Source organism: Poromitra crassiceps (assembly GCF_964638095.1).
Source record: "Poromitra crassiceps genome assembly, chromosome: 13".
Taxonomy (NCBI): domain Eukaryota; kingdom Metazoa; phylum Chordata; class Actinopteri; order Beryciformes; family Melamphaidae; genus Poromitra; species Poromitra crassiceps.
In genome coordinates, this window is record NC_139644.1 from 9,206,920 (window position 1) to 9,218,557 (window position 11,638).

At 44.5% G+C, this 11,638-nt stretch overlaps 1 protein-coding gene across 1 annotated transcript; it reads left to right on the top strand.

Annotated features, from left to right (window-relative positions):
* The first annotated feature begins 1,079 nt into the window (after positions 1 to 1,079).
* On the top strand, positions 1,080 to 10,003 carry LOC310787660 (chromobox protein homolog 1-like). Its single transcript, XM_083649137.1, has 5 exons — positions 1,080 to 1,237; positions 5,522 to 5,780; positions 8,262 to 8,433; positions 8,545 to 8,639; positions 9,849 to 10,003. Exons 2-5 carry the CDS (start codon positions 5,545 to 5,547, stop codon positions 9,997 to 9,999), a joined length of 654 nt encoding a protein of 217 aa, XP_083505263.1. The 5' UTR covers positions 1,080 to 1,237; positions 5,522 to 5,544; the 3' UTR covers positions 10,000 to 10,003.
* Positions 10,004 to 11,638: the final 1,635 nt, after the last annotated feature.

The window sequence follows — 11,638 nt, forward strand, 5'->3', positions numbered from 1 at the left end:
CATTAGCTGATCACCACAGAGCAGCACAGACAAGTTTATCAGATAATTTCGCCATAAAATGTGTCCAGGTGATCAGCTCTGAAGCCCTGGCTTGTATGGTCCGCTAAAATCCGATTTCGATAACGCTAGGTGTTATTTTGATCAACAGACCTCAACCTCAACAGCTGTTTTCACTTGAATTTCCTCACGTAGTTGCATAGCCATATAGCTAGCCAGCTAGTAGCTAGCTCGGGAGCTATGCTTTAGAGAGGCCAAATGCTAACGGCTAGGTAGTGCTAAGCCGCTGCAGCTGTTACACGTCATTGACAAAGACGCACTCTCTGATTGGCCGATCACGGCAGGACTGATGTTGGCAGTCACGCCGTCACTCATTGGCTGCGGGGTGGCTGCGGGTCTGCGCGGGTCTTTCAATCGCCCCAGAAATCGTTGTGAATGGCCCGGAGTCTAGACGCTAGTGACTGGGAACTGAGAGAGCAGGTCACGTGGTGGCTGGGTTTACCTAGGCTAAGTGGCACCTACTGGCAAACACAAAACGTGGTTTATCTTGAGAACATTTGTCCGATCGACAAATATGGGGAGTGCGCTGCTGGGACCCCGACAGATTGCAGTGCCGCATTTCGTGCAATTTGGAACGCATACAGTAGGCTATATCAATATCATATCAATCGATACCTTACACACAAAACACAATACCAGGCCAGAGTCCCAGCCAGCAAACTAGATTTGAAGGCCGTGTAGCAGTCTGAAAATATACATGTTCTCTCTCTCAAGTAAGTTATACTACTGTCTCTTAATCGTGTAATCCCTTATGTTTTATATAACATTTTATTAGAATTATTAGCCTAGTATTATTATTATTAGTAGTAGTTGTAGTAGTTGTAGTTGTTGTTGTTGTTGTTGTTGTTGTTGTTGTTGTTGTTGTTGTTGTTATTATTATTATTATTTCCATCCCTCCCTCCATCCGCAAGACTTCATCTCCCACAATGCCTCACCGCTACTCTGACGTAACGTCCGCTGGTGTTGGCGGGCAGAGCAGCCATAGAGCATCTTTGCGCCGAAGCTATTGTGCGATTCATCCCGCAGCACTGCGAGGCAAACACGGTCCGAGCAGCAGCCCCCAGTCCGCCTGCTTCTGTCCCGGTTGGCGCACCTTCGTCCACCGCACGCACTCCCAAGTTTTCCACCGACCGGGCCTAACGTTAGCCCAGACTCCCGCTCCAAGCCCGTCCTTTGTAAGGTAAGCCTCGTCTCCTGTTTGCTAACGTTAGCTGCTGGCCTGGCTAACACACAAGCCAGCCATGTTGCCCTCTGGGTGCAGGGGGCAGGCCAGCTAGAAAACCACGGCAGCTGCCTAGTTTCTCAGCCACAGGCACGCAATCCTTTGAGATAGCTTGCATTTAAAATGTGCATTGCATTACAATTTACATTTAATTTATTTTATTGTGTGCGGCGCCCACAACCGGAGGCGCAGGAAGGCGGGCTGCGAAACGCATGGGTTTGAAACACGGCGTGTGAATCCACTGCTTCGATCAGCTCCAGCAGTACATACATAATACAATCGTGCAACGAGCAAGTCGGCGATGTTTGCATTGGCGATATATGTCATTTTAGGATTGCATGTGTTTGTATCCCATCCAGATGTCTGCGTACTACTTGCACAGTCGTGGTTGTTTTTGAGCGGCTGCAGCAGCTCCTGTTGTCCGCTGTGGTCGGGGCAACATGGAGGGGTGGTGGGGGGCGTTTTTTTCTTTCTTCCTCTGCTAAAAACCGTGAAATACCTTGGTGGAAAAGACGGCGCCTAGGAGGGAACCAGGGCCACGTTGTCCACCAGACTGGGGTCGTTGCAGTCTAGTCTCGATGGAGAAATGAACGCGGGAAACTGAACTCACGTTATGTCGTGTTTTTGTTTCAACAGAGGAGATGTTGTAACCAGCATGTTGCCGCCTTGATTCATTCAGTGGCCTGTAGTCTCCCGTGCGATCCACTGTTTTGCTTCTTTTTGGGGGTTTTATGGCGGTTGGCAAACATATGTATGTGCATTACCGCCAGTGCGATCCACTGCTAAAGCCTTCAAATAACCACTTTTACTTCAGTGGTCCACCCCCCTTAATGAAGGCAAAATCGCTTTAAGGTTAGTTAAAGGAACCCTCCGATTTTTCAACGCTGAGTTATTTTGCACACAATCTCGCACATATACGAAAAATGTAACCCGTTTTGCAGACATTCATGTAGTTTGACTGTTGGTGAGAGTTGATGTGTGCATGAATGGCATCACTGGTCCACAACTGAACTCAAATCAACTCTCAACTCAATGGATGTCTGCACAACTGTTTACAGTTTTTGGATATGTGTGATATTATGTGCAAAATAAATCAGCATTGAGTGTCCCTTTTTAAGGGCATTATTTCTGGAGGAGACTTCATAAACAGAATTTTATATCATTTTAAAAATACTTTGTTGTTGTTTTTTGGCTGCTGGTCAAACTGAGGAATACGCCCAAGATGACGTCCTCAAATGTCGTCTTTTGTCTTGACCAATAGGGCTGCACCTAATGACTATTTTTCTATTGATTAATCTAAAGATCTTTTTTTTCAATTAGTTGATTAATCTAACTTTTTTTTTTATTCTAGCTTTTATTACTCTATGAATATAACAATAATGTATGCAAAATACAGTAAATGTCAAACTTGTCTCATTAATATTTCAATGTGTTATTCAATCATCTTCTCTTAAAAACAAGCCCAAGCTGAAATCTCTCCAAAATAAAAAATTAAGCAAGAGCTTGTTCAATTCAAGTAAAAAGGGTCTAATGTCCTTGATGATCATCTGTAATATATCAGGAAGCTCAACAGCCATCTGGGGAATCGACGTATTTTCGTAGTCGATGACGTCGACGATTTGCCCCGCCCCTAATAGTGCACAACCCAAAGAGAATCAGTTGCTGTCATTGAGTGCGTTTACATGCACGCAATAAAACAGATAACTGAGAATAATCGGGTAATAAATAATCTGATTTTCGCGTTTACATGCACTTAGTAAATAGCGGGAACTCACCTCAAAGTGTGTGAGTGGACATTGACTGCAATGAATAAACCTGTTGATTCAGCAGAAATCCAGGTGTGTTTATCGGCTTTCTCATAAACTGATAACGGCCTGTATCCGGTAAAGGATATCGGTTCATGCGGTTTGTTTACATGACCACTTGATAATCGGGTAACTCTCTAGAAATCCGATAATAATCAGTTTATTAGTGTGCATGTAAACACACTCATAGACGAGTGAAGACACCAGAAAATATTCACATTTAAGAAGCTGGAACGATAATTTATTCTTAAAAAAAAGTCACTTATTAAGCGATTCTAAAAATAGTTTGTGATCAATTTTCTTGTTGGATCAACAAATGGTTTCAGCTCTAGTGTTGAGATGTGTTTTTGCCTAGTAGTGGTAGTTGGGAATGGGATGAAAATGTGTGATTTCTTTCTGTTCTGAGCCAGTGATTCCCTGGTTTGGTTGTAGTGGTATTTGGCTCTGTTTGAGCTGGTGGGATTCCCCGGGCCGTGTCATCCCCTGCCCCCGACAGCCGGTAAATTCCTTCGTTCCCCCACCGTCCTATCAGCTGACTAGAACGGCCTCAGACAGGAGGGTTCTTCTTGGTTACCTGCCAAAATGGCTGCCGGCGGTTTGGCCAATTTACCAGACCAGACTGTGATTTCCCAGCATGTGTTTGGTGTTAATCTCCACAGTGATTGATAACATTGTCCTGTGAATGAAGGAGCCTGTTATCTGCCAACCCCTTCTCTTGACCCGCCCCCCCCCCCCCCCCACACACACACACACACAGTCACCATTGTAACTTAACGCCCCTCTTCTGATTGTTAAACAAAATTCCATGGACCACCTTCCGGGGTTCCCAAGGGGTCCTTGAAATTCTTGAAAGTTTGTGAATTTGAAAGGGGGGGGGGGGGCGGCAAGGCCTTCAGAGTTAGAGAAGATGGACATCATAGACCTGGGCCATTGAAAGTTCTTGAATTCCTATATTGTGTTCAAGGTCAGAACTTGTTTTTTTTTAACCTAACCTAAGTAAATGGGTATAACACAGAAACACATCACAGCTGAGAGGTCTACACACATTCAAGCCTCTCACTTTTCTACTTGTCTGTGAGCTTCTGTAAAGCTGCTAGTTCTCATGAGAAACATTCTCCGTGTTGGAACAGTATTTCACCTTGATCCGATGCCCAGTTGGGTCCTTGAATTTGAGGGATCTGAGCCTGGAAAGTCCCTGAATTTGATGTAGCTGTGGGTATTATTACTATTAGGGCTGTCAAACAATTTGTTTTCTTAATCGCGATTAATCTTGCGATTAACTATAGTTAATCGCATGTTTAAAATGCCATTATTTTTGCATTTCAAAGCATTTTTAATTAGATATTAATTATTATATTATTATATATATATATATATATATATATTATATATTATATTATTCTTACCAGTGTGTCGTGATTGGGAATCAAATGAATGCAAATAAATGTACTTCGTGATCTTGAATTTTAGATTTATTTTCAATTCAATAGTAGTGCAATGTAGACAGGAGGTAACAATGTCTACAAAATATATCTTGAATAGAAAATAAATGCACAATTGTAAACAGTGCAGTACACTCTCCAGAACCGATACTTCCGGCGGCGGCGCTGTGGAGCAGTTGAAACCCAAAATGACACAGCTGAAGAAGGCTGTGTCTGAGCTAAAAACTTTGGCACTTGCATGTGAATAATGGCTCGGTATTGGAAACTGTGTATATTGATAACGTGTATATCGCGTGAAGCCATTGGAGCCGACCTCCCAGTGGTTAGAGGACCCGCGCATCCGAGTCTCTGTAGGAAGAATGAGTGATGAGTCTCGCGCTAGCTAGCTGGCTGCTAGCTGGCCGCAGCTTTAACGCTGACAGCCCTAATTATTATATATTATTATTGTTAGGGATGCACCGATATGAACATTTTGGCCGATGCCGATAACCGATATTAACATTGCTGTTATGGCCGATAACCGATATTTACCGATGTCGATATGATCTGTATAAAACCACATTTTTATGATCATCACATTTTGTACATACTGAAAAACACATGTTAACACTGAATTTGAAAAAGTTATGCATTTCTTTATTTGCAAAGCCTTTGGAAAAGCCCATAAATCATAGATTTACATATCAATGTGAAGAATTTGGCTGATAATGATAACCGATATTAACATTGCAACATCTGACCGATACCGATATGACCGATATGTTAAAAAATGACCAACATCGGCCGATACCGATATGATTGCCGATATATCGTGCATCCCTAATTATTGTACCGGTATATATGATTCCCGTAAAGCGAGATCTATGTATCTGAAGACGTTATGGAAACATTTTGGAATTGAATTGCCAAATACGTGCCAGAACCCTGATTATTAATCATCTGTCTAGTATTAGTTATTGCAAACTTTTGATCATATTCTTGCTCTCGGCCACTAGAGGCGCCCTCACCAGGAGTCAAGATGGCGACCGCTGTGGGTAAGAAGGGGAAGAAGGCAGAGGAGGAGGAGACTGCGGCGCCAGTGGTAGCAGCGGAGGCACCGGCAGCAGCGGTGGCAGCAGCAGCAGCGGCGCCAGCAGCAGCAGCAGCGCCCGCGGAGGAGGAGGAAGAGGAGGAGTATGTGGTGGAGAAGGTTCTGGAGCGCCGTGTGGTGAAGGGCCGAGTGGAGTTTCTGCTCAAGTGGAAAGGCTTCTCAAAGTGAGTTGGTACCACACTGGCTTCAAACAGCCCACTATGTGAGGGACTTTTAGTGTTTGGAAAGGTTTCTCTAAGTGAGTACCGCACTGGCTTCAAACAGCCCACTATGTGAGGGACTTTTAGTGTTTGATTTTGGGTTGCAAGAAAAAGAAAAATCCTGATTCCTGGCTATTGAGTTCAGGACCCATATTAAACACAAGCAAGAATTTTTTACCGCAACACTTTAGAGAAATTCAAAGTTAAAGACAGAGACTTTAACATTTGTACCTTGCAGGGTTCCTACGGTCATAAAAAACGGAAATTTAAAATACAATTTCCAGGCCCTGGAAAAGTTATGGAAGATATTTTTGGGGGAAGTTTTGGAAAAGTCATGGAAATATAGCTAAATTTGCAATCCGAGCATGATAATGATGACATTGTCATCAATTGTGACATCATCACTGTTGACATCCTTGGTGACATCATCAGCGGTGACATCTAAGACAGACACGTTTGGAGGTTGGCTTTGTCCATAATGATTTGGGGCAGTGACCTGGACAAACCAGCTGAAGTGAAGGAGGAAACATTGCAGATCAGGGAAACCCCAGAGCGCTGTTTCCTCCTGCCATGCTGAGTGTCAACGCAGCCTTGGGCTCCACGTCTCATTGTTATTTTGATGTTTATTTTGTTAACACAGTACACTCAACATGGTGCCAGGGCCTCTTAGCCACTTAAAAACAAGCATTAGTCAAATATAGCATGAGATGAGGAGAATTTAGTGCCTCAACAAAGATGCTGATACTTACCTTGCTGAAATGTTGGTGAACACTAGGGATGTCCAAAGAATCTATAATATGGTATCGTGATCAAACTTGTGATTTACACCCCTATCGCTGTTGTGACGAAAGTGGCGTTGAGGTCTTAAAATATATTGAAAAGGTATTGAAAGATATTGAATTTAACTTCGGGCTTCCTACATATACCCAGGGTGGGAATTACATGGAGGCCATGGCCTCCCTTGCCCCTCCCTCTGGCCGTGATGCCCCGAGATCCCCAAAGGCCACCATGGCAGTGCCCTGCTACCAGTCTGCTACTGTCAGTTGCTTTAAGAGCAGTATGCAAAGGCTGTGTAATTGGCTCATTTTAACTCACATTTCAGATCTTTTTAAAGGAGATATTCGCACATCCAATTCCCTCTGGTGCAGGTGTGTTGGAAAGTATCAGTTGAGTCTTGAAGAAGACCCCGCACACTGCTCAGCATCACTTTTTTATTCTTCAAGACTCGACACACATTTCAGAAAAATCACTGTTCATGATGTCAATAGAACTAGAGGCCGACCGATACTGGATTTTTGAGGCCGATACCGATAAAAAAAATCCGATACCGATATCGGCCTTTTTTTTTATATATCAAAATTGTATCCCCCATTAGTGCTAACTTTTTATTTATTTATCCTGGTTGCTGCTCCACCCTCTGCCGATCTGGGGAGAGCCGAAAACTGGCTCCATGCTTCCACATGGGCAGTTAGCCAGCCGCTTCTTTTCACCTGACAGGGGAAGCTTCACCGGTAGGACATAGCACGTGGGAGGATCACGCTATTCCAACGAGTTCCCCTCCCTCCGAACAGGCGCCCTTAACGACCAGAGGAGGCACCACATCAGCAACCCTCAAATATAAACTCAATGCGATGAAACGGTAAACTTAACTGGGAATTTAATAATTATAAATAACTAGAAATACAAAAACACAATAGAACAAATAGTTTAAAAAAAAATCAAATATACACAACATGCTGTCTATAACAAAAAAAACTGCAATATCGGCAAACCGATATATCGGTCGGGCTCTAAATAGAACAATGGCCTTTGTGCCCTAAAGACACTTTTTTGGCCACGCCCTAAAATGATGAAATTCCCACCCTGCCCTGTAAGGGGACATTCAGACCAAAAGCGTTTTGGAGCTGCCAGCGTCTTTCTGCAATTCATTCTCTTATGTAAGGACGCGCTAAACGTGCTCCTCTTTTAATGAACGCACCTGGCGTTTCAGCGCCGGTGGCATCTGTTGTTTTTGGTGGAGCGCTGTGGGCGTTTTAAAGCTGAAAAAAGTTGAACATTAGAGGAAAAGCGCCCTGATCGTCTTTTTCACTCCTCCTACCTTTTCTCCTCCCGAGGGATTTTCAACCTCCGCTGCTGCCAGAATTGGCAATAATCTGGCTTTCGTGTTGACAGTAGTGAACAACATCAAACAGACAAAACTAGCTGTCTACCGTCCGTGTGGTCGTTGTGTTCTGATCTGTACTGCACGCGACTGCAGGGGAAAACAAACGGAGCGCACAAAAAACGCTCCGTGCGCTGTGTTTTGTACACAATGGAAGCACTCTCAACATGATTTTCATAGCGTTCTGACTGAAAAAAATGCTTTTGGTGTGAATGTCCCCTAATACATGCTTCTGTGTGTGTGTGTGTGTGTGCGTGCGCGTGCGCGTGTGTGTGTCCGTCCAGTGATGACAACACATGGGAGCCGGAGGACAACTTGGACTGCCCCGACCTGATCGCAGAGTTCATGCAGAAATACAACGCCAAGGAGGAGAAGAAGAGGGAGGGCAAGAGGAAAGCCGCCAGCGAGGCCTCGGGCGACTCCGAGGAGAGGGGGAGCAAGAGGAAGAAGGAGGAGGTGAGGAAAGAGGAGGAGCCTCAGCCACAAGTTTGTTGCCCCGCCCTCGTCTGTTGACCCGTGTGTCCTGATTGGTTTGTTTTCTCGTGTCCCTCCTCCGCCCCCCCGCAGGGCGAGAAGGCCCGAGGTTTTGGCCGCAGCCTGCAGCCGGAGAGGATCATCGGAGCCACCGACTCCAGCGGAGAGCTGATGTTCCTCATGAAGTGGTGAGTCTCCCTCAGCATTTCAACACACGCCCGTATGCAATGATATCATGCTTTTATAACAAATAAACACAAGGAAGTACATTGTAAAAAAAAAAAAAAATCGAAATATGCATATATAAATAATAGTGTTGTCACAATACCAAAATTCTGACTTCGATACCGATACCAAGTTTAGCATCGCGATACTCGATACTGAAAAAAACAGCGCTTTTCTCCACCTTCCAGATGCTTCCCATTTGTTTTAATGAGCAAAGTGCCGCTGGAGCTGAGAAACAGAAGTTCTGTGGACACAAGCCCTTAGACCAGTGATGTCATGTGAGCGGAGGAGACAGCACAGAGAGAGTTCTAGACCGTTCAGGCGTCTGCGGTGCCGTCGTATTTTCTCGACTCATTGGTTGATTACGTCACACTTTGTCTTGTCTCAGAAGCATCGCCTGTTTTTCTTCGTCAAATATCTCAACTCTGTAAACGTACCGTCTGAACACTAGGGGTGGGAATCACCAGATGCCCACGATACGATACTAAAACGATACTTGAGTCACGATACCATAGTATTGCGATATATTGAGTATTGAGATATTTCAATATACGGTATTGTCTAACTCCTTTTCCTACCTTTTCCTTGACGTCACCGGAAGTAAAACATGCAGTGTTTTTTTGTTTTGTTTTTGCCCCACACGTAGGCTACATTATTAAGCTTCTCTGGACTCAATACGCCACTGCAACATCGGGCGCTTCGGGCAGATGCCCGGTGGCCTGGCATGGCATGGCCTGCAACATTTTTTTATTTATTTTTTAATATCGATACTTGGCGTCCAAATATCGATAAAATATCGCGATACTATGGTGTATCGATTTTTTTTTCCCCACCCCTACTGAACACCATCTCAACTCTGTAAACGTAGCGTCTGAACAACATTGCTAATCTGAAAGCAGGGTTTGCTTATTATTCTGCCACGATAACATTCGGCTGTCAAAACAATAGTGCCACACACTTTGAGAAACTCTGGCCAAAAGTCATCTCGTCTCATGTTGTGCAACAGTTCACTTTCTTCAGTGAAGCCGGAGACTGGCTCGAACAGATGTGATGTGAACCCGCCCACACCTCCTTAAAGAGCCAATCACATGCTTGTTTTCTTATTCCGCCCATTTATAGTTTTGGTGGCTAATAGCTTTAGTCTAACACTGTCCTCTCCCCTCCGTTAACAGGAAGAACTCTGACGAGGCTGACCTGGTCCCGGCCAAGGAGGCCAACATCAAATGTCCCCAGGTCGTCATCTCCTTCTACGAGGAGCGCCTCACCTGGCACTCCTACCCCACGGAGGAGGAGGAGAAGAAGGAGGAGGAGAAGAAAGACTAGAGGGGGAGGCGGAGGTGCAGAGAGGGGAGACGGGGGAGGGTGGGGCAGGGGTGGGATTGCCGGTGAAAAGGATATCTCTTGCAGCCACTTTGGCGGGGAACTAGGGATGAAGATTGGATTTTTTTTTTTGCCGATGTTTTCCAACTCTTTTGGCCGATTTAAAGAATACCCAGATATATGCCACATTTTCCCCCACCTAATTTAATTCATCAAGTCTCTCCTGCAGTGGCATTAACACATTACTATGCCTACTCTCTTATCGCGATGGCCCACTGGTAGATGCAGACATAAATACAATGCTAACCCCTATGCTAAATGCTAACCCCAGCCCGAGCATTTTTTGAGCAGATGCTGGTATCACCGTGCGTCTCTGCAGTGAAACCAGCAGTGACATGCTGGTATCACAGTGCGGCCCTGCAGTGAAACCAGCTTCATTTTGGAGAGAGAAATATTTGCTGGTAATTTTTTGGGATTTGACTGCCACTGTGGCTGGAAGATAGAGCGACGTTTCCTGTGGCCGGCCTCAAAGAGTTGCTCCCTCCCATTATCTCCACTGCATTTTAAAGGTGTATAATGACAGTTTGGACCTTAATCCTGTTTTCCACTCGGCCACACTAAGAGCTCTCGTAAACCATGTTCAGACGGCAGCCAAACATTTATTTTTTAAATCCGATAAAGGAAATATTTCCTACTTTACCAGTCATATATCTGTTTTTTGACCATGTGTTATTTCATAGTTTCGATTTCTTTACTGTTATTAGAAAATGTAGAAAACATGGCGCGTCCCAACTTATGACTGGTAGTATAGGTTAGTGATTTCCTATTCATTTAGTTGTTTAGGGACAGAAACATACATGCCAACGTCTTATGACGTGATGAAACACGTCATTTATAGCCTAGGGCTCATTTGCAATGCCCCTCCCTAGATGTAAAAGCACCTGTTAAAAGCAAAGTACAGTCAAATATACAGTAAACCTAAACGACTATATCATCAAATCAATCTGAATATTGTTCCGCAGAACGCCCAGAATAAAAAGCCAAATGTCAAGATACCTCTTTAACACAGGAGCTGTGTTCAAACGTCATGATACCTCTTTAACACAGGGAATAGCCAGCTGAATGTTTGTCTCCTTGCGGTCACTTTGGCCTATTTGTAAAAAAGTGAAAGTGACAAGTGGATTTTGATATGTGCGAACCACTGTGGCCAGCAGAGGGCAAACTTCTTCTTGGACGGGATACATTGGAGGGAACTTCTTTTTGGGGGTGAGACGATGAATGGGGGTTGAAGGGTTCGGGTGAGGAGGAGCGACCAAAACAGACAGAAACCATCTTTCAGTATGTTTCTCTTGGTCGCGCCTGAAACCATCTTTCAGTATGTTCTGTTCTCTTGGTGGCGCCTGGGTGCTGTACGTCATTTGAAACTCCTCACAAACACCAAATGAGAACTGTACATTTCACATTGACATGGATGGATGGATCGATGGAGGACGGGTTACATTTTACAAGGGAGGAAGACCAGCCGAGCGCATTTCCTACCTGAAGCTGTGGCAGGTAACCAGCCCCAGTGCTCAGGTGATCTGCACTGTTCTGAAAAACACAGCCAGCGGGGGTGGTAAAGTCAAAGTGGCTGGTGAATTTA

Coding starts and splice junctions, on each gene's coding strand:
- LOC310787660 (XM_083649137.1), top strand. CDS start 5,545: ATGGCGACCGCTGTGGGTAAGAAGGGGAAGAAGGCAGAGGAGGAGGAG. Junction 5,781..8,261: donor AAGTGGAAAGGCTTCTCAAA/GTGAGTTGGTAC, acceptor GTGTCCGTCCAG/TGATGACAACACATGGGAGC. Junction 8,640..9,848: donor CTGATGTTCCTCATGAAGTG/GTGAGTCTCCCT, acceptor CTCCGTTAACAG/GAAGAACTCTGACGAGGCTG.